Source organism: Paroedura picta, chromosome 3 (assembly GCF_049243985.1).
Source record: "Paroedura picta isolate Pp20150507F chromosome 3, Ppicta_v3.0, whole genome shotgun sequence".
NCBI classification, from domain to species: domain Eukaryota; kingdom Metazoa; phylum Chordata; class Lepidosauria; order Squamata; family Gekkonidae; genus Paroedura; species Paroedura picta.
The window spans coordinates 74,099,296-74,122,881 of NC_135371.1; the positions used below are offsets into that span (position 1 = coordinate 74,099,296).

Sequence of the window (23,586 nt, forward strand, 5' to 3'; positions counted from 1 at the left end):
CTCAGGGCATAACCTGACCTGGAAGTTTGAGGTGCAGGTCACATATAAGAGCAAGCCACAAAGAGGAACAAGCAGTTCTCAAGATGGCAGCAATAAAGAGCATGGGTCAAAGAATAATATCAGCAGCAGTCTGCACAGAGGCACAGACAAAAGCACTAGACTGTGGACCAGACATCTATTGGGATTGTTCTTTGTGTTGGGGGGGGGGGCACATTCATTCTTATGACATGGTAGGTTCGCTTAAGCCTGTTTTAATAACCATAGGGAATGCCTAGTTCTACACAGAATTGTTTGATCATTTCCATTCCAGGTATGGGACAGAGAGGATGGAGAATGAATCCAAATACACCACACATTTAAGTACTCACTTGTATGGAGTCATGCCTGGGATCATAACCTTATGGACACACACTCACAGGCACCCATGCAAAGACCTTACACGCGAGAGCAGGAGAGTTGCAAATGTCTTGGCAACTTCCTCTCTTGACCAGGACACACCAAAGCCAAGAGACATTATGGCAGGCACTCACTTGGATTTGTTCTCCTCATAGTGAGCACTGGTCTTAATGTATCTGGCCAGTTCTATCTGCATATCGCCGAATAAAGGAACCACCTGCAGCTGCTGGAAGAAAAAACAGAAGATGGTTTAAATGAGGCAGAGGTTCCCTTATGGGTCTGAGAGAGCAACACATAAGACCAGAAAAAAACAAAAAGAGGGGGAAACATTCCATGTAAAATTACATAAATGTTCCATGTAAACCGCCCAGAGCTGTAAAGAATGGGCGGTATAAAAATCCAAATGAACAAAGAAAGAAAGAAAGAAAGAAAGAAAGAAAGAAAGAAAGAAAGAAAGAAAGAAAGAAAGAAAGAAAGAAAGAAAGAAAGAAAGAAAGAAAGAAAGAAAGAAAGAAAGAAAGAAAAGTCCAGAACAATCTCCCCATAGAGTGCTGTGAACTTTTAGAATGAACTAAATAAATGTAATTAGGTGATGTGGCATGGGTTACTATAGTGTTTCAAGCCAGATTCACACACTCATTTCTGACATGGTAAAAACCAGAGATGCTAATGAAAAAGCTGGTTTTATAACTATCTAAAATATAAAATAAAATAACCATGAGAAGAATTTCAACTAGATTTTTTGGTGTGATGAGCATTTTCTTTCTGAAGAGAGTTATGTCTGGGGTGGTAGGTTACAGTAGATGAGCGATTGGGATGTGAGTGTCCTGCATAGTGCAGGGGGTTGGACTAGATGACCCAGGAGGTCCCTTCCATCTCTATGATTCTATGATTCTAAGATTCTATGAAATGTCACTACATCCTTGGGAAATATTAAAAACTAAACATTAAATTATACAATGATTCAGATGTTTAACAATACATTCCAATACAGATTTACTCTAATCCAAGTGTGCTGATTATAATGGGCTTAGAGTAGCTCGGCATAGAAATGCTAACAGGAAATATCTCTTTAACCAGCTACTTCCTATTGTGCTTCCAGAAACCAGCAGCAATCACAATGTTTTCTATGGCCATGGCTATAACAAAACTGTCTAAAATTATCAGCACAACAGGTACCAGACAGAGCCCTTTGACCATAAAAGTCAGGGAGATGGAAAGCTTTTTAGGGAATAAATTCAAACTAGATCTACCTAAAAAGTTCTGTACATGATGGAGCTTTCAGAATGATCACTTCATGATAACCTACTCCCCCCCCCCCGCATTTTCCATTTTTTAAATTCAATAATGAATACTGACAATGGTCTTAGAACTTCAGCTTGCATTCATGTTACTTTTAGATTAGATGCATGTCAGTTTCATGATGTCAACATATTTAATCAGTGACTAGAATGTAGAGAAGCCACCATGATCAAAAGCTTCCAGTGACCCACAAAAGGAAGCAATGACAGTCTGGACTTCTTTAACAGGTTTATATTTATGGTTCAAAATGGAATTTGCTTGAGATCAGAATTATTTCTTTGTCCCTTCCTTTAGAAAATGAGTTGCATAAATAATCTGTACTTCTATAGATCTTTCATGTCACCCCTGTGGCCCATTATGATGTGGATAACCAAAGTCTTAGTTATTCCAATACCTGGCAGAGGCAGAGGCTTTGCCCACTGACTTTGGCCTTTCGTGCCTTCCAAACCTTGATGGTAAAACAGAACTGTCACAGAGCATTCCAAAAACTAAGTGGATCCATAAGTCTCCACGGGCAGGCAAAAATACACCCCCTGCCCAATTGGGGAGGGGGTGGTATCCTGAGCCGGGCCCGCAGGGCATAGTGGTCCGATCATGGCACAGCCAAAGCCGTATCCAGAACCACCTTTATCCCTGCACCAAAGATTAAGTCGAGTGTGTGTCTGGCGTGATGGGTGGGCCCAGCAACAAATTACGAGATCCCCAGTGTCACCATGGATGACACCAGATCCGCACCAAGTACTGGGGATGGTGCGTCCGCATGAACATTGAAGTCCCCGAGGACAAATAGCCTGGGATACTGCAACGCCCAGGTGACCACCGCCTCCAGCAGGCACGGCCGGACATCTGGGAGCACATTGGGCAGACAGTATACCAGCCAGATAGCCACGCTCTCGACTGAGTTCTTGAAAATCTTCATCTGTTTTTCCATTGTCTATCAATGTCAGTTTGGCCATTTTGGTCAGGTCTGCCAGCTTGGTAATCCAATCCTCTATTGAAGGTAGGTCTTGCATCTTCCATCTACTAGCCTTGCTGCTGTCGTCATATGGAAGAATAGACTTTTGTTTTGCGCTGGGAGGCACTGTGGTGGTATATTGCAATAGGGGTTCTCTGTACCTCACACTTGGCTTATCTTTCCCAGCATAGCTGGACCTAACCTGGATTTCCCCCCTCTCAGAAAAAAAAAGGAGTAACCCTCTACACCCCTCCCAAACTCAGTCCCGATGAGAACACCAGAATTTCCTCAAAAGTTCTTCTTTTTCCTCAGGGGAAACAGGGGATTTCCTCAAAAGTTTTTCTTGGTGCCAACAGATGGAACTAGAAGAACAGTCTATGAAGCCAGGGGTCCAACAAACTGCCTTGGATAAGTGATTACAGACTATGGCCCATATGGCTATGTATAGCTTACTGTAAGTATCATGAAGATAGATGCAGGTGTTTGTTCGTCTGAAGCAAGAGAACAAAGAGACTACTGGCATCTTTAAGATCAAGTATTAAACTTGAAGATCCGGAATGAATCGTTGCTGGTTTTAAATACTGGGCTCAGACTTTGTTCTGTAAGCATCATGTTAATACTTACACTATTCTTCAGTACTTTCTGATGGTTCCAGACTTCTAAAATCCTATTGAATTGACAATCCCATTCTGTTGATTGTACTGACTCCCCATGTGAAATCTGCCTTGAGTTCCAGTGAGAAAGGTGGATGTAAATAACATAAATAAATAAATGATATCAAATTTGGACAGGCATCATGTATGATATAAATTCACAGTCTCAGGAAGTGTACTACTGAACTCAGAGGGCACAATGGCCTCTTGAAATATTTTTCTTCAGATACCATGGGCACGATGGAAAAGACAGATTCTTGCTTTTCCATGATAAGTCACATTTCTGACATGGTAAATGTTTGCTCAAAAATTCTCATGTAGACATAGGTCATGTTGTGTATTTTGACAAAATCAAACAATATGAGCACCATGGGAAAGTCAGGTTTTAATTTTTTTCCTGGTTTCTTCATGATAAGTAACATTTCTGACATGGTAAATATATGTTCAAGGGTCCTGATGTATTTGGACAAAATCTTCCTTGCACACCTTTGAGTGCTGACCACATATAGGAAGCAAATTAAACTTGATGTTCTCAGGTTTTATATAATGTTATATCTGCCAGATGAATGATGTCTTAGTATTTTAGGTTAGAATGACACATGTCCAAAAGACCTTAGGGAGGGACTGCTGGCTCCAGAAATAGAAGAGCCTCTTCCTTGCATGCAGAAGATCCCAGGTTCAATCCCTGGCATCTTCAATTTAAAATGGTTCTGGCAGTAGGTGATACTCTCCCTTAGACCCTGGAGAGCCACTTCATCTCAGTAGACAATATTGACTGTGAGGGACCAATAGTCTGATTCAGTACAAGTTCAAGGACCTGTCTTACATGTGACCTTAATGCAGGTGAACAATGTAAAATTAATTATACTAATTTGATTTTTATGGTGAATGTTCAGCCTGGAGAAAAGGAGGTTGAGAAGGGACATGATAGCCCTCTTTAAGTATTTGAAAGGTTGTCACTTGGAGGAGGGCAGGATGCTGTTTCCGTTGACTGCAGAGGAGAGGACACACAGTAATGGGTTTAAACTACAACGATGTAGGCTAGATATCAGGAAAAAATTTTCACAGTCAGAGTAGTTCAGCAGTGGAATAGGCTGCCTAAGGAGGTGGTGAGCTCCCCCACACTGGCAGTCTTCAAGCAAAGGCTGGATACACACTTTTCTTGGATGCTTTAGGATGCTGAGGGCTGATCCTGCATTGAGTAGGGGGTTAGACTAGATGGCCTGTATGGCCCCTTCCAACTCTATGATTCTGTGATTCTGTGATTCTATGAAGGGTTTTTGCAACAGTAAGAACTATGTCTGTATTAATTCGCTAATTTCTTCTGGAGGTCATAGCATAAATGTATTTGTCTTCCATACTCCCTTCCTTGCCCCAGGCTCCATCAAGAACTGGACAGCCTATCACTTCCCCCCCCCCACACCTGACCTACGGTATCCTGGAAGAGACAATAAATGGTCCAGGCAGAGTTGCTAGGGGCATTTATGTTATTTTTAAAACGGTGAGATTACGCAATCCCATTGTTTTAAAAATAACACAAATGCCCCTGGCAGCGAAGCTGTGTGGCAGAACCTTGCCAACGCAGCTGCCTCATCTGGAGGTACACATCTGGAGGCAGACCCTGTCCAGCAAGGAAAATGCTCCTCTGTACAGACCTAGGAAGAGGCAGGGCGACGTGCCCCAGCTGAAACATCTGGCAGCAGACCGGTGCAGCACCACTGGTGCAGAAAAGGTCACAGAGAAACAAATCCACCATGTTGGTACGTGGAAGCTGGAAAAAGACCCATTTGTCAAATGTAGTTGAGCCGGATCAAATACTATGTGGAAGCATATTATTATTATTATTATTATTATTATTATTATTATTATTATTATTATTATTATTATTATTATTATTATTAAATCTGAGTAAATCCAAAATTTTGCTAAATGTTTTGCACCTCTGATTTTGAGGAAAGTTGGATTTTTTTTCACCATTGCCTTTCTCGCAGTATATGGTTTGGACGGTCATAAAGAGACAGGTATTGGTGGGTGTCTTGTTTTCTAGTCCCTTCTTACAAAGAACATGGTGGTTAGGTGGACACCAGTCAGAACATTAAACAACTAAAAGAAGCAGTGCAAGATGGGAAATTGTGGCAGCAGTTGTGCCATAGGATCGCCAGGAGTCAGACTTGACTGAATGGCTAACATCATCATCATCCATCCTGAGTGTTGTGATCCTATAATTTTGTTTCCTACTTAATTCTACAATGTTCTTTACAGCACTGGTGCCCATATGATATTAAACATACTTTCAAAGAATAAGTTCTCGCAGTGATTCGTTTTCAACTGTGTAGTATATTATTATGTTACCAAAGTAATTGTTAAATTCATCTTTCACCCTAATCAGATCATTGATAATAACAAAAATGCAGTATTTTCAAATTAGGAAATTAATCTTCAGCATGTCAGATCACAGCCTGCACAAAACTGGGTAACAATCCAGAGAAAGAATCTATCAGAGTGTAACTGCATCCTCTGCAGTTCCAGGTGGAGCCAATTTATACTGTAGTCTTGCTGCAAAAGTGGAACACAAGCATTCAGAAAGGCTGCAAACTGATGTTAGAGATCTACTGATCAAAGAAACATAACAGATGCAAATAGTGATCTTATTAAGAGGTGAAACTAGCAAAAGTGAAACCAGCCCAACATGGAAACTATGACATCTGCTCAGCCAGACACAGCTTTCCAGCTCACCACATTATCAGACCCTGAATATTTCCCCTGTGCCTTTCAACCCAGAGTACCAATTAATTCTTCAGACCTTGTATGAACTTTATCCCTTGACAGACGGCCAAGCACAGTGAGCAAAAGCACTTCTGGAACATGTTCTAAACAGAAACAAATTCAGACACTGACCTTGAAGAATTTATCAATTTTACTGAGGTTGATTCTCTTCTTGGCATCTAGTTTATAAATATTACTGACATTTCCATCCATCAGATATAGACCAAAACCCATCACCTAAAAGAAAAATGAAATAATTCAGTTGTCACCTATGTTATGATCCTAAAAGAGTGCAAAACAGAATGTAAGGCTAACATTTCTACCATTTATTTATGATGATCTTGATTTCTTTGTTCCTCTGAAATACGATATTCAAGAAGAGATGCTTGTTAGGATAGACATGGATCCATGACACCAACCCCCCTCCCCCATTTTCTTAGGGAATCTCCACTGAAATGTTTGGCTCCCACATCTTTACACTGCTCCAGGAGGGGTATAAATAAAGCAGTAAGGGGGGTTGGGGTGAACCCAGTCTGGGATGAGAAAAGGGCGGCTCCTGATTGGCCCCGAGTCCCGGACTGCCCACCCAGCCCAGGACTGACAGTCTGGGGGGGGGGGCAATCGGGAGGCGCAAAGTGCTTCCCAATTGGCCCCCCCAATTGTCAGCCCTGGCCCAAGGGGCCAATTGGGAGTCGCGCACAACGCAGCTCCTGATTGGCCTCCTGAGCCCCAGACTGCCCCAGACTGCAGGGGAGAGGGCTTCACGACCGGGGAAGGAGCTGGGCCAGCGTGTCGCAGACGTGCCAGCCCAGTTCCTTCCTCAGGTTGGGCTGGGAAGGGGGGGGAGAGGGCTTCACGGCCGGCAAAGGAGCTGGGCCGGTGCGTCACAGACGTGCCGGCCCAGCAGGGAGGCTGGGGTGGAAGGGGGGCAGGGGAGAGGGCCCCCCTGCCACAGCCCCTTCCAGCCCGCTCCTAGCACCCATTGAATTTAAGAGTGCAATGGGCTATATTTCTAGTACATAATATAACAGATTAAATGTAAGGACAGGCAATTTAGCCCTATTTCCCTAGTCAGTTTAGCCCTGTTTCTCATGGCCTGGGGAATATAAAATTGTTAATTTTTCTATCTCTTTATAGACGAGTGCAGTACCACGTGGAGGAAAAAAGGCAAGGTGGAAGACAAAGAGCCACAAATACATTAATTTTTAAGAAAAGAATCCCAATGGAAAAGGAAAAGTCCAAGAACATATATCTGAGGATAGGAAACTTACTTTTAAGAGCATGTGCTTCTCACTGGGTGTCAAGTACATCTTATTTTCATAGTAATCTACACAGATGTTGACAATATCAGCCAACAGTTCTTCATAACCAGGGATAACTTCTAGCTGCTGATGCAGGCACTTTAAACAAACAAAAAACAAACCAAACATGAGTACAGAATACTCAAACACAAGTAAATGACTATAGCAAAGACAATTAATACATACAAAGTTAATTCACTTGCCGCATAGAAAAGAAACATCTCCCTTCAGACTTGCAGAACTGATGCAAAAATATTACTTCTTCATTTCAAACTGTAATATTTTGTTGTTGTGGAAATGTAGTTCTTAATTTTATTTGCCCATTCCTATTGTTTGCCCCACTTCAAGGATCACTGCCTTGACATGGCAAAGGGGCTTGCGTAGCTCAGTGAAGCTATGAGCTATGCCGTGCAGGGATAACCAAGACGGACAGGTCAAAGCAAAGATCTCTGACAAAAGGTGATCTACTGGAGAAGGAAATGGCAAACCACTCCAGTACCTTTGCCATGAAAACTCTATGGACAGGTTCAAAAGGCAAAACAATATGACTCCGAAATATGAACCCCTCAGGTCGGAAGGTGTCCAATATGCTACTGGGGATGAGCTGACGGCTAGTACGAGTAGCACCAGAACGAATGAAGCGACTGGGTCAAAGCCGAAAGGAAGCTCAGTTGCGGAGGGAACTGGAGGTGAAAAGGCAGTCCGATGCTGTAAAGACTTTTATTCCATAGGAACCTGGAACGTCAGATCCTTGAATCAAGACAAGCTGGAAGTGGTCAAACAAGAGATGACAAGACTGAACATCGACATTTTAGGAATCAGTGAACTAAAATAGACAGGAATGGGTGAATTTAATTCAGATGACCATCAGGTATACTACTGTGGGCAAGAATCTCTCAGAAGAAATGATCTTTCATAATCAATAAAAGAGTAGGTATAAAAGAGTGGGTATACAATCCCCAAAATGACAGAATGATCTCAGTTCGAATCCAAGGCAAACCATTTAACATCACAGTAATCCAGGTCTATGCCGCAACCACTACTGCTGAAGAGGATGAAGTTGACCAGTTCTATGAATCCCTACAACACCTTCTAGAAACAACGCCAAAAATTGATGTGCTTATCATCATGAGGGATTGGAATGCTAAAGTAGGAAGCCAAAAGATTACTGGGACAAGAGGCAAGTTTGGCCTTGGAGTACAAAATGAAGCAGGGCACAGGCTGGTAGAATTTTGTTAAGAGAATACAATGGTCATAGCAAACACTCTTTTCCAACAACCCAAGAGACGACTCTACACATGGACATCACCAGACGGTCAACACAGAAATCAGATTGACTATGTGCTCTGCAGCCAAAGATGGAGAAGTTCTATACAGTCAGTAAAAACAAGACCAGGAGCAGTTTGTGGTTCAGATCATCAGCTTCTTGTTGCAAAATTTAGGCTCAAATGGAAGAAAATAGGGAAAAGTACTAGGCCACTCAGGTATAAACTAAAACATATCCCTAACGAATATACAGTAGAGGTGACAAATAGACAGATAGAGGTTTGCAACATTGTACAAGAGGTAGCAACTAAAACCATCCCCAACGAATACACAGTAGAGGTGACAAATAGATTTAAAGAATTAGATCTGATAGACAGAGTGCCTGTAGAACTATGGACGGAGGTTTGCGACATTGTACAAGAGGTAGCAACTAAAACCATCCCAAAGGAAAAGAAATGCAAGAAATCAAAATGGCTGTCTGAGGAAGCTTTACAAATAGCTAAGGAGAGAAGGGAAGTGAAAGGCAAGGAGAATGAGAAAGATACACCCAACAATGCTGAATTTCAGAGAATAGCTAGAAGAGATAAGAATGCCTTCTTAAACGAACAGTGCAAACAAATAGAAGAAAACAATAGAATAGGGAAGACCAGATTACTCTTCAAAAAATTGGAGATATGAAGAGAACATGTCATACAGGGATGGGTAAAATAAAGGACCAAAATGGTAGGGACCTCACAGAAGCAGAAGAGATTTTAAAAGGTGGCAAAATTATACAGAAGAACTATACAAGAGCAAGCTTAACATCCCTGATAACCACGAGGGGGTAGTCACTGACCTGGGGCCAGAAATCCTGGAATGTGAAGTCGAATGGGCCTTAGGAAGTCTGAGCAACAATAAAGCTAGTGGAGGTGACAACATTCCAGTTGAACTATTCAAAATCTTAAAAGACGATGCAGTAAAAGTGCTACACTCAATATGCCAGCAAATTTGGAAAACTCAACAGTGGCCACAGGATTGGAAAAGGTCAGTTTACTTTCCAATCCCAAAGAAGGGCAATGCTGGAACATGGAGAAAGCTAGGGAGTTCCAGAAGAACATCTACTTCTGCTTCATTGACTATGCTAAAGCTTTTGATTGGGTGGAGCACAACAAATTGTGACAAGTTCTTAAAGGGATGGGAATACCAGAGCATGCTATCTGTCTCGTGAGAAACCTATATGCAGGTCAAAAAGCAACTGTGAGAACCGGGCATGGAATCACTGATTGGTTCAAAATTGAGAAAGGAGTTCGACAAGGCTGTATACCGTTGCCTTGCCTATTTAACTTGTATGCGGAGGACATCATGAGAACGGCGAGGTTAGATGAGTCACAAATTGGTATCAAATTGGGATCAAGGCAAATGCCATTTGGGGCTGTATCAACAGGGGCATCACATCAAAATCATAAGATGTCATAGTCCCATTGTATACAGCACTGGTCAGACCACACCAGGAGTACTGTGTGTAGTTCTGGAGGCCTCACTTCAAGAAGGATGTAGATAAAATTGAAAGGGTACAGAGGAGAGCGACAAGGATGATCTGGGGCCAAGTGGCCAAGCCCTATGAAGATAGGTTGAGGGACTTGGGAATGTCCAGCCTGGAGAAAAGGAGGTTGAGAGGGGACATGATAGCCCACTTTAAGTATTTGAAAGGTTGTCACTTGGAGGAGGGCAGGATGCTGTTCCCGTTGGCTGCAGAGGAAAGGACGCGCAGTAATGGGTTTAAACTACAACGATATAGGCTAGATATCAGGAAAAAAACTTTCACAGTCAGAGTAGTTCAGCAGTGGAATAGGCTGCCTAAGGAGGTGGTGAGCTCCCCCACACTGGCAGTCTTCAAGCAAAGGTTGGATACACACTTTTCTTGGATGCTTTAGGATGCTTTGGGCTTATTCTGCGTTGAGCAGGGGGTTGGACTAGATGGCCTGTGTGGCCCCTTCCATCTCTATGATTCTATGATTCTATGATTCTATTGCTGGGAGAAATATCAACAACCTCAGATATGCAGATGATACCACTCTAATGGCAGAAAGTAAAGGGGAACAAGGCACTCTTGATGCGGGTAAAGAAGGAGAGTGCAAAAGTTGGCTTGAAACTCAACATCAAGAAAACGAAGATCATGGCTTCTGGCCCTCACAAATCCTGGCAAATAGATGGGGAAGAAATGGAGGTAGTGACAGGGTTTATTTTCCTGGGCTCCAAGATCACTGCGGATGGGGACTGCAGCAAAGAAATTAAAAGACGCTTGCTCCTGGGGAGGAAAGCTATGGCAAATCTAGACAGCATCCTAAAAAGCAGAGACATCACCCTGCCAACTAAAATGTGTCTAGTCAAGGCTATGGTCTTCCTAGTTGCAATGTATGGCTGTGAAAGTTGGACCATAAGGAAGGCCGAGCGTCAAAGAATTGAGGCTTTTGAACGCTGGTGCTGGAGAAGACTCTTTTGAGTCCCTTGGACTGCAAGGCAAACAAACCAGTCAGTCCTAGAGGAGATCAGGCCTGACTGTTCCTTAGAAGGCCAGATCCTGAAGATGAAATTCAAATACTTTGGCCACCTCATGAGATGGAAGAACTCCCTGGAGAAGAGCCTAATTCTGGGAGCAATTGAGGGCAAAAGAAGAAGGGCACGACAGAGAATGAGGTGGCTGGATGGAGTCACTGAAGCAGTTGGTGCAAGCTTAAATGGACTCTGTCGAATAGTAGAGGACAGGAAGGCCCGGAGGATCATTGTCCATGGATACGACTTCGTACCTAACAACAACAATTGTTTGCTCACATCATTGCTCTAGGTGATTCATAAACAGTGATGCTCATTAGCAGCTGGTGTTCTCCAAAAGTAACAGTGTACACCGCTCTATCCTTAACCCCTTCTCTGTAACTACTCCCACATATCCCACACACATTTGTCTCATCCAAGCCCATCCATACACAATTTCCATCTTTACACAGTCCAGTTAGGTTTCCAAACAGAATTTCCTTTCACATAGTCCATTAGTAGTCCATTTACTACATTTCCTTGTAGCAAATGCACAGAAAGAAGAGAGGTAATTTCTTTTTCTTTCTTTCTTTCTTTCTTTCTTTCTTTCTTTCTTTCTTTCTTTCTTTCTTTCTTTCTTTCTTTCTTTCTTTCTTTCTTTCTTTCTTTCCATCTGGAACTATAGGCAAGATTTTAGTGTCTTCTGTAGTTATACTGTCCTAATACATCTAAATATGAGCAAAATAATAGTCTATGTTCTAGAAAACAGACATTGTTAATTGTATTTCCTGACAAAGCAAATGAAATATACTGTAAAGAAAGGAAAAAAAGATCCCTACCTGTGTAATTCTATTGTGATTTGCTAGAAACATGGAGAGGTTCTGTGATTCTTGAATAGACTGTGGATCAGCCATTTTCCTCAAAAACTGGGCTGCTCTGAAAGACAATAGATTCTCTTAGCTGGTCAAGAGAATCACTGCTTTAGTATAGGGTTAGCTAATACAGTCCAATAAAATGAGCCTGTCTTGTAAAGTTAGTATTGGTTTATTCTAACTACGTTCCTAGGGAATAACGATACAGAAAATTCTGTTCCATGACTATTCTAAGGGACTATCAAATTCATACAGACCTATATTCAAAGCATACTGATAATGGCCAGACTAAAGATTCACTGCCATTTATCCATCTCACCTTTTGTAGGCAGAGTGGTCATTTTTGACACTGCATTTCATATTCTTTAATTCATCCAGGACAGCAAACATATTGATGAACTTCCCCAGAGTTAGCAGATATGCTTCTGAAACAAAATCTTTCCTTCTCTCTGCATGGCACAAGCGCTTCACCTCACTACAGAATCGTTCAATGGCCTTTCGCTGAAAGACAGCAAGAGATCAACAAATGGGGGTAGGTGGGGAAGAGATGGCAAAGGAGCTGATGAAAACTGTTGGATTCTGACTAGGCTCTCATAGCATTACCAGCTTCAATTTTCATTTCTCAGAGTTCTTGTTTGGGTAGAAGTAGAAAAATTCAAATTCATCAGTCTACATTTCTTGACTTGAAAGAAAGGGATGAAGAGGCTGTGGCTCAGTGGTAGAGCATCCGCTTGCTATGTGGAAGGTTTTAGGTTCAGTCTCTAGCATCTCCAAATAAACCTTGCTCCTCATTAGTACTTTTGCGGTCCCTTTGGATGGCTGCTAGGATAAAAGAGCACCTGCGACAATCTCCCCGTGGTCATTACTTTTAAAAATAGGCGTGGGAGAGTGCGAGATAGAAGTAAGCCCCGCACTTCTTTACCGGACAGCTTCCTGCCCCCCTTCTGCCTTTCTCAGCTCTGGATCCGAGAAGCTGCGGCGGAGCAAGTGCTGGCAGAGAAAAGAGGCAGCGTATTCATAGAATCGTAGAGTTGGAAGGGGCCATACAGGCCATCTAGTCCATCTAGTCAAGACCACAAGGTGGAGAGATGGGGGGGGGGGGTGCCAGCCTCCGCCCTCACCCCCTCTCCTCTAAGGCACTACAGATCTGGAAGTCCATGGCCAAAGCACGTCAACCCTGGTGCCCTGAGTTCCGCAGGAAAACCGGCGACTGTGTCCTGGGGAGAGGCACCCTTTTCACGACCTCCATTCTCGCGGGAGATCCCCTCCTGCCCCCCAACAGCGGTGGCTGCGTTTTCATTGGTGGCGCCAGAACCCGGGCCCACGGCCACCCGGCTGCGCGGTCTCTTTACATGCTCCCCTCTCTTCCCCTCCCACATTTCGCCACCGCGAGTCAGTCCCTGCGTCATCAGAAGGGCTTCCTCTGCAGGGAAGGCTGGGAAATGCAGGGCGCCGGAGGGGGAGAAGCGCGGCGCCAGCAGCAGCGGCAAGTGCAGCCGCCGCCCAGCCCTCTCCGAGAGCGCCGCCGGCTCGTCCACTTACATCGCGGTGATGGCCGCGACGGGGCAGGGCGGCGAGGGCTCCCCGGGGCCCTGAGCTCTGCCGCTGCCACCTCGAAGCAGCAAGGAAAGTCAGACAACAAGGGAGAAACGAAGGAAAGGAGGAAGGACAGCAAGGGAGATAAAGGGATTGAAGAGATAAACGACGAAGAACAGAAAGTAACACAGTCAGCAGAGAAAGGGATGCATGGGCAAGAGAGAGGAGATTCAGGGATGGATGCCTGGAAGGATAGAAGGAAATATGATAGAAACACACAGCAATGGACAATTGAGAGAGAGAGGCAGCAAGACAGAGGAACAGAGACAGAAAACAGAGAGAGAGAGAGAGAGAGAGAGAGAGAGAGAACGTAAAACAGGGAGGCAGGAAGGATAGAACCGAGGAAGGAAAGAACGAAGGAAGGAGAAAGAGAGGGGGAGATAAGGGATGGGAGAAATACAGGGAGAAGGACAGAAAGTCAGACAGAAGACAAACGCATGGATGGGAGAGAGCAAGGAGATACAGGCGTGGGTGGATGGCTGGGTAGAACACTAGGAGGACGGCAGACAGAAAGACAGACAGAGGAAGAGAAATGGATAGATAGAGCCACAGACAGAGAGAAACACACACAAAGGAGATAGAGAAACACAGGGAGGGAGGGAGGAAGACACACAACACGCCAAGACACTCTCTACCCCACCCTTTCTAGTACTTGTTGCATTTACACCTGAAATGGGCTCTAAATCTAGTTCAGTGTAAGGCAGTTTATGTGTGTTCATGTGTTTATCATTTGTTGTTTCTGCTACCTCTAGTGATTGAGATCAAGTAAGAATTTTGGTACAGCTTGGTTGATTGAGATAAAGAGGATTAAGGCTGCAGCTAGATTGAATGGTGAAGATTTACAACAGGATCTTTTTAAACAGGGAGACTGGATTTAACCTGTGCATTTTTCCTGATAAAAACTGCCTCATCCCCATCCCCCAAGGTCTGTCATACAGATACAGGTAATGTGTAGCTTTAATGCACATCACTAATGGCATTTCCAGCCTTACTCTGAAGTATAAAATTTGTTCACCATGGTGGGCAACCAGGATCATGCTGAGGCATAGGATATAGGGCGTTCATGCAGTATTTACCTGAAAATACATGAATTTCATGAGCTTTGTGACCTCTGGTTCTAAGACTTCCACAGTCTTCTCATAAATCTCAACTCTGTTTGGCTGTTCATTACACTTTACCTAAAAGATAACATCACATTTATTATTATTATTATTATTATTATTATTCTAAAAGACATCACATTTATCATCATCATCATCATCATCATCATTATTATTATTATTTATTATTGGCATATATGCTGCTTTTTTGCTTCAACAGTGACAAAATAAACATCAGAGACAGAATTTTATGGCTACTTTCAACAAGGACTGAATTCAACTAATAGATATTGCTGTCATATTTTTCCTTATGTTTTTTCTAATTTAAATTTAAAAACATTTCATCCTGTTTCCTCTTTATTATGATTAATGTTTTGTTTTCAACTTTTTGAACTGCATTTAAAAAAAACTAGCAATGTCCATCTTTTAAGTTCAAAGTTTATTTCTCTTTAAAAATAATTGAATAAAAATGATTGTTTCCTAATCCTTTAAAGAAAAAAATGAATTACTAAATCTAATACAGATGATATTAGAAAACAGTGTACTTTGCACTGCTTTGTATACATTAAATAGCTTGATGGATTGATGGATTTTGTGATGTGGTTATACAGATTATCTTAATCTATGGAGAAGGAAGGCAACGGTATAGATCTTGGAGGCTAAGCAAGACTGATACTTGGATCCAAACCTACCAAGGAACACTCTGCAGAGGAAGACCACAGCAAACCATCTCTGCTTCTCACTTGCCTGGAAAGCCCATTTATGAGGTCACCATAAGTTCACTGGGACTTGACAGCACTTAAAATATGTAAAGCCTAAGAGGATTCCAGCAAGGGCCAAGACAGGCAAGTTAGAAAGAAAAAGAAACCCACATATGCCATAGCTCCATCAACTAAAGCACAAGAAAAAGTTTGTCTCCTGAGAACCATTCCCTTCACCAGTACATTCCATCAGATTTATACTTGATATTTATTAAAATTAGCCTGAATCATGCTTCAGTAATCAAAGAATGAAACCCAAACATATCAAACATTCCTAGGAAATAAGTAAATTTCCTTGGAAGCTCAAAGGATGCAGGAAGACAGAGAACCAACCCTCAGGGCCAAAATAGATGCTTCTTTTTAAAATGATTTGGATCAGGGTCCCCTCAACTTGCCTCTCATTCCCTTCAGTCAAAGAGCAGCTGCTGGGTTTCCCGGTACTGCAGACTCAGTTTAGATCAGGACTGTGGAACAAGAACACCCAACCTGAAATGGTCCAGGCAGAAGCTTATTTGCCTACTAGTTTTAAAAAATCTAGTTTGCAGATGATACAAGACTTGGAGGGGTAGCAAACACAGTAGAAGACTGAGACCATTGCCACATGGAGGCGAACAATGTGCACCATCTCCTGTTTGCAAACGTGAGTTAGTAAACTACATGTTTGCAAGGTTCCTGATGGGAGACAACCCCCCTGTGTTATTGCCAATAAACACAAGCCACCAATCCCTTCACAGCTGTTGCTTTGGCGACTCAAACCTCTGTCCCCCTGAGACCAGAAATTCATTTAAAAAATACACTTCTGCATTTCTATGGGAACATGGCAACACAGTAAAAGCTTTTTTTTTTTAATACACTTCCATGTTGCTATGGGATGACGGCACAACAACAAAAATGTCCTTAGATCTCTTTTTGGGATTCTTTGTATAATTGTCTCTATGTTTGGATAGGTTTTTGATAGGCTGGCCATGGTAACTGAATCTGATTATTGTGTGTTCACAATAAATATTTACAATAAAGAGCACAGATGCAAAGCTAATAAGGAGAGGTCTGCTTAATTACATGCCACTCTTTTTCCATTCATACCCCTCCACCAGAAAACATATGCAGAGTACTTCATTACTTAAATTATATAGGATTTCACTTGAAGACTTAGCTGCTCCGGCTCCTGTGTGGAAGCACAAATCCAGGGCGAACGAGGTACCCCAGGCCAAATACTCCCCTGTGCGGTAGCAGGAAGAGGAGGGACAACCTGTCCCAGCTCAAACTCCAGCCTGCAGCCCAGAGCAAAGCCTCTGGTATGGAAACAGTTGAAGTGAGGCAAAACCTATACAGAAAATGGTTTAGCTGTCTTTAAAATTTATTCTGGCAGATTTGTTGTAGTCAAGAAGACTATCACAAAAGCAAAGTTCATGGAAGAAGGAAACTTTAAGGGCAGACAATAAAATATACAGCAGGTATCAGTAAGTCTATAGAGAGATAATTAGGAATATTATGGTGGAATCAGTACTGTGCTGCAGAAGAAGAAGAAGAAGAAGAGTTGGTTCTTATATGCCGCTTTTCCCTACCCGAAGGAGGCTCAAAGCGGCTTACAGTCACCTTCCCATTCCTCTCCCCACAACAGACACCCTGTGAGGTGGGTGAGGCTGAGAGAGCCCTGATATCTCTGCCCGGTCAGAACAGTTTTATCAGCGCCATGGCGAGCCCAAGGTCACCCAGCTGGTTGCATGTGGGGGAGCGCAGAATCGAACCCGGCATGCCAGATTAGAAGTCCGCACTCCTAACCACTACACCAAACTGGCTCTCTCTGCAGCAACATAACACAGTGAAAGAGAATTCAGGGACCATCTGGTGGTAAGTAGCTTATGCAGTAGCAGCCAGGAAACCTTGATTCAAGTTTCAGTCCAGCCATGTACTCACTCAGTGCTTTAGATCAGGGGTCCCCAACCTTGCCCAGTGCCTAAAGAGAGCCACATCTTAAAGCAAAATGTAACAAACCTATTAACCTACTTATTTAGATCAAAACTAAACATTCAAAGGTAAATGAAATGTTAACATTAATGCAATCTATTTTGGAAAAATATTTGAGTGTGGAATCCTTTTATTTAGCTACACATGCTTACCTAGTCAGTGATTTTTGTGGCTGTTTTCTGTTAGCCAAGGCATTGATGTCCAAGTCAAGGTTTGTGACAGAAACTCTTAAAATGTCATGTAAGACCCTTTATGAATGGCGGCAGCTTCCCTGTGCTGGCGCTGTGCTGTTGCGCCCTGCCGTTTCCCGTGTACGCACGGTAGCAGGGCATGCTGGGTTGCTCCGGCATAGCATGCATGCGCTTTACACCAGGGCCAAGAGGGCCAGATCGCTGCCGGCCAAAGTAAGTGAAGCAGCGGGGGTGGGGGAGGTGGGGAGGGGCCAGGCCCCCTCCACACACACTGGTGGAGCCAGGGGGTCGCCCCTGCCAGCTCCGTGGCTCCACGGAGCCCGCAGGGGTGTGCGGTGTTCCCTGCATACATTCCCTTAAGAGACACAGTAGGGTTGGGGCTGGGTGGGCCGACAGGCCTGGTGGTGGCAATTACATGGGGGGAAGGAACTCAAAAGTTGAGCTGAACAATAAAAATAATGTAAAACTTGTTAATTATTTATTATAGTGCACAGTTAAAAACAGAATAAAAACATCTTAAAAACTATACTGAACTAACAACACATAGGACCAAACGCATTTCAATCCTTCCGGGTCTTCCTCAGTAGTCAAAATTATAATAATACACTATATAGCACTCTCTATAATGTGTAGCTGAATGGTTGAATGGGGACTGTAACTTATGGCTCCAACCAATATGTATAAATTATATCCTTTTTGGAGACCAATTCCTATGTTATGTCCCTATGATATAGCTTTTTCTGACGCACATGAGAATACACTCTGAATACAGAACTTAATGATAGAAAAATGAGAGAAAATTTTGAAACTAATGATGAGGAAGGCCATGATGCCTAATGTACTTAATGCTGGATATAACTATACATATCACGCTTACCCACTGAAGAATCTTATTACACAAGGCTTGCTGAAATTGCGTGGGAAGTGTACCGTTTAATTTCAATATAACTTCATTGATTTTTGCTACTACACCAATTTTACTTCGCACCATATTTCTTGCACCATCAATTGTGTTGCTTTTCAATTTATCCCAACTCAGATCAAGATTTTCTACTGATTTACACACCTTCATGAATATGTTTTCTGTACTGCACACATCTCTTCTGTAATTCTGAAGTTGGAAAATATCCCCCTGATAAAAATTAGTAGTTGCAGTGTCTATAATGTCATTGCTCTCATCTAATTCCAAGGGGGGAAATCAAAAAGTTTTTGCCTTGACAACTAGTGACATATGCAGCTCTTCTTCTGGTTCTTCAACTTACCTGGTGATTGTAGATGCAGATAAACTGACACTAACACAAGATACCTTCTTAGGGCACATTTCCTCCATTATTTTAACCATACATTTTTGAACTAATTCAGCTTCACAGAACGGGCTACCACTCTCAGCAATACATTTGGCAACATGATAGCCATGCCCTCACAGTAGACAGGTTCTCTTCAACACACTTTCTAAAATTATTTGCTGCAAAAATATTGATTTTTAAGAGGTTAAAAAATCACACTTGCACCACACCTAGATATATTGAGTAGCTCTTGTGACAGGATTCAAAGTGCCTTTTAATACTGTACTCCTTTAATACTGAGACAGTTTCAAGACATATTAGGCAAACTGCTTTATCCTTCTTTAAAACAAAGAAATAACTCAGTAGTCCATAAGTCATTAAAGACATGGTGCTCATCTGCAATTTTTCATTTCTTTGAAACAGAACTTCCATTTGCAGACATCTTACAGGGTTTTTAGCAGAGCAGCAGTTAGAAAGTTTCCATTTTATCCTTCAATAAATAAAATTGAGTAGTATAATCTTAGGGGCCTAACTCCTCCCTTTCTCATTAAATCCCCTCCCCTCTAGCTGCTATTAGCGGGGGATTTCCAATTCAACCATGGCAAAGAAGAGAAGAGACTCCTGCCTCACCTTTCCACTACAGTTCTCAGGAGCACTGGGCTATATACACAGGCTAGGAACAATTTTTAAATGATGCATTGTGAATCTGGCCTTCCAGATGGTAGAGTTGCAATCCTAAGAATATTAAAGACTTTGAGATTTATTCTATGATTCTATGATTCTATGATTTCTGAATAACACATCCCATGAAGTTTAAATATACAATTGCTAATACATTTCAATTTTAATACATTAAAAACTGGGGGCCCTCCAAAAAAGGGCAAGTAGACAGGAAGAGTGAAGGAGGGCAGACTTCCACCTGGAACAGAGGATATGCCATTAAGTTGGCTTCAGATTTTATGCAGGGTACACATACACATTGCTTGCCAGCCAAGCCTCAATCATGAGAAGTAAAATGGCAATCAGAGGGAGGGGAATTTGGCTGGAGGAAGATGTGAGAAAGGGAATGCCATAAGCTTTCCTGCGAAGAGTGTAGTCAAGGGGCCACTCACCGGCTCCTGCAACCAGAGATGTATAAGAAGACTCCTAGCTGGAGTGCAGGGGGAGGAGAGGCAGAAGGAAGAAAGGCAACCAGCTCTTGTTGTGGAAGGGAGAATGCTTTTGCTTGCAGCAGCAATCTCACCTGTAACTTTGGAAGCCATTTGTTTTGATGGGTAGAGCCTCTAGAAATGTTCAGTATGATTGATTATGCACGGGGCTAGAAATCCAGGGTGGCAGCAGCAGGGCAGCCCCGATTATGCACCCTGCCGCCGCCATTCCAGCCCTGGCCCTGGCCCTGGGCCGGCGCAGTGCCTCAGAAGACCTACGACAAGGGAATGCTGAATCTTACATGTTCCCTGGGATGCCATGGGTGCCAGCGGGGGCTGGCTTGGGCCAGCCCCATGCATAAGCGAAAGAGCCTGGCCTTCTGGCCCTTCCCTCAACCTACAGGGTCCCTAGAGGAACATTGCACACCCCTGTCATCTCTGTGGAGCTGTGGAGCCGACTGGGGAGTCCTCCTACCCCCACTTTGGTGTGAGAGTGGCATGCCACTCCCTGCCATTGTGCGGCGGGGACCCCATTCACGCCACTCCCCTCCTCACTGTTGCTGCATCCAGGCAGCAAGTCGGGCTATCCAGCCCCAGCATTGTGCATGTGCATGTGCACATGCCCGTGCTACACTGGGGCAGCCCGCATCCTGCCCCAGCGCAATGCCCAGCAGCAGCCAAGCTGGGCTGCTGCCATGCATAATGGGTCTATTTAAAACAATTTGTATCCTCTTTTTTTGGCAAGAATACCATACTTTTTACTGTCTTTTTCCTGCCTGTTTTGCAAAAGAAGACCTGACATCTCCTGAACCCATTCATATAGCAACTTTACCTCTCTTATATATAAACATAGCTTCACTATGGTAATTCATGGAGAGGGTGAGTTTAAAAGCTGAGTGGTATGCTGGCTACCAAAACACCTAGAATGGCCAGAATTCTGTTATGGAGGATAAGAACAAGCGAGGGCTGACAGAAGGAACCATGGAGGCCAAAACAAACAATGTTACTATTGTCTTTTCTGAAAGAAGCATAGAATCATAGAACCATAGAGTTGGAAGGAACCTCATGGGTCATCTAGTCCAACCCCCTGCACTATGCAGGACACTCACAGCCCAATCGCTCATCTACTGTAACCTGCCACCCCTTTGCCTTCACAGAATCAGCCTCTCTGCCAGATGGCTATCTAGCCTCTAAAAATTTCCAAAGATGGAGAACCCACTACCTCCCGAGGAAGCCTGTTCCACTGAGAAACCGCTCTGTCAGGAACCTCTTCCGGATGTTTAGATGGAATTTCTTTTGAATTAATTTAATCTCACTTGAATTAATTTCTGTCCCTCTGGGGCAAGAAAGAACAATTCTACTCCATTTTCCATATACTTGAATATGGTTATCAGATCGCCTCTCAGTCGTCTCCTCTCTAGGCTAAACAGACCAAACTCCCCCAACCTTTCTTCATATGTTGGTCTCCAAACCCCTCACCATCTTTGTTGCCCTCCTCTGGACATGTTCCAGTTTGTCAACATCCCTCTTCAACTGGGGTGCCCAAAACTGAACACAGAGGCCAAACCAGAGAAGACTACAGCGGTATCATCACCTCCCGTGATCTGGACACGATACTCTGTTTGATACAGCCCAAAATCCCATTTGCCTTTTTAGCCACTGAGTCACACTGCTGACTCATGTTCAATGTATGGTCTACTAAGACTCCTAGATCCTTTTTGCACCTGCAACTGCCAAGACAAGTCTCCCCCATCTTATATTGGTGTATTTGGTCTTTCCTACCTAAATGCAGAACTTTACATTTGTCCCTATTGAACTTTATTTTATTCAGTTTAGCCCACTTCTCAAGCCTATCAAGATCATCCTGTATTCTGTTGCTGCCTTCAGTTGTGTTTGCTACCCCTCCCAGTTTAGTGTCATCTGCAAATTGAATAAATATCCCCTCTAATCCCTCATCCAAATCATTTATAAATATGTTGAACAACACAGGCCACAGGACAGATCCTTGGGGTACTCCACTTGTCACTCTTTTCCAAGAAGAGCCATTAACAAGTACCCTCTGGGTACGATTTGTCAAGCAGTTATTGATCCACCTGTCATAATTAGGATCCATACCACATTTTACCAACTTGTGAATAAGAATACCATGTGGAGCCTTATCAAAAGCTTTACTGAAATCCAGATAAACTATGTCCACGATATTCCCCTGATCCAGCAAGAGATAAGGTTGGACTGACATGACTTGTTCTTACGAAACCCGTGTTTAGAAATCTTACAAATCACAGCTCTCAGTTCCAGCTGCTCAAGTACCGAGTGTTTGGTTATTTGTTCCAAAATTTTGCCAGCTACAGATGTCAAGCTAACGAGTCAATAATTACCTGGATCCTCCTTTTTCCCTTTCTTGAAGAAGGGGACAACATTTGTCCGCCTCCAGTTGTCTGGCACCTTACCCATTCTCCAAGAAGTGTCAAAAATAATGGACAGAGATTCAGAGATGACATCTGCAAGTTCTTTTAGTACCCTTGGATGCAGTTCATCTGGCCCAGAAGACTTTGTTTCATTTTTAAAAACTAGGTGTTTGTGGACTGTTCCAACAGTGATCCTAAGCTACCATTCACGTCCCCCGTGTTGTGTTACATTTTTGCCACATTGATCACAATTTCCCTCACAAGAGAAGACTGAGGAGAAATAGCAGTTAAACAGTTTAGCCCACTCTTCATCATCTGTTATAATTTCAGTTTTCATATTGAGCTTTGGCTTTTCTAACACTCCCCCTACAATTATTGATTATTTGTTTATACTCATCCTTGGTAATAAGGCCTTCCTTCCATTTCCTAAATGACTCTTTTTTATTCCTCAAATCTTTTGACAACTTCTTATGGAGCCAACTTGGCTTCCTTAGGCTCCTTCCATCTTTTCTTCTCAAGGGAATTGTTTGTGATTGAGCCTTCAGTATTTCACTTCTAAGAAACTCCCAGCCCTCTTGCACTCCCATCTCTTTAAGTCTTTCTGACCATGGGACTCTACCCAACATACCTTTAAAGGTAAAGGTAAAGGTATCCCCTGTGCAAGCACCGAGTCATGTCTGACCCTTGGGGTGACGCCCTCTAGCGTTTTCATGGCAGACTCAATACGGGGTGGTTTGCCAGTGCCTTCCCCAGTCATTACTGTTTACCCCCCAGCAAGCTGGGTACTCATTTTACCGACGTCGGAAGGATGGAAGGCTGAGTCAACCTTGAGCCGGCTGCTGGGATTGAACTCCCAGCCTCATGGGCAAAGCTTTCAGACGGCTGCCTTACCACTCTGCGCCACAAGAGGCTCTAACATACCTTTAAGTCTGTGAAAATCAGCTTTCCTGAAGTCCAGTCTATACGTACGATTACGTAAAGATTTTCTCTTTCCCACAATTGAAAATTCCAAAAGCACATGGTCACTGCTACCAAGTATGCCCACTACTTCCACCTCATCTATCAGTTCTTCCCTATTGATGAGAATCAAGTCTGAAATAGCAGAG

General features: G+C 43.1%; 1 protein-coding gene across 10 annotated transcripts in view; it reads right to left on the reverse strand.

The window, feature by feature from the left end:
• Window positions 1-23,586, reverse strand: part of CYFIP2 (cytoplasmic FMR1 interacting protein 2) — a 167,728-nt gene that overhangs the window by 102,407 nt on the left and 41,735 nt on the right. For 4 of the 10 annotated variants that reach the window (XR_013229167.1, XM_077326425.1, XM_077326421.1 and 1 more), the window contains 7 exons: window positions 14,695-14,796; window positions 12,342-12,523; window positions 11,990-12,086; window positions 7,344-7,472; window positions 6,205-6,309; window positions 3,278-3,373; window positions 531-622 (listed from right to left, as the gene is read on the reverse strand). Coding sequence is in view for 9 of the 10 variants with exons in the window: in XM_077326425.1 (XP_077182540.1) it covers window positions 531-622; window positions 3,278-3,373; window positions 6,205-6,309; window positions 7,344-7,472; window positions 11,990-12,086; window positions 12,342-12,523; window positions 14,695-14,796 (803 nt within the window). In the remaining variant the exon portion in view is untranslated. Of the gene's footprint in view, window positions 1-530; window positions 623-3,277; window positions 3,378-6,204; window positions 6,310-7,343; window positions 7,473-11,989; window positions 12,087-12,341; window positions 12,524-12,625; window positions 13,378-14,694; window positions 14,797-23,586 lie in introns of those variants that run through there. The other 6 variants (XM_077326427.1, XM_077326424.1, XM_077326423.1 and 3 more) reach the window with 6 other exon arrangements.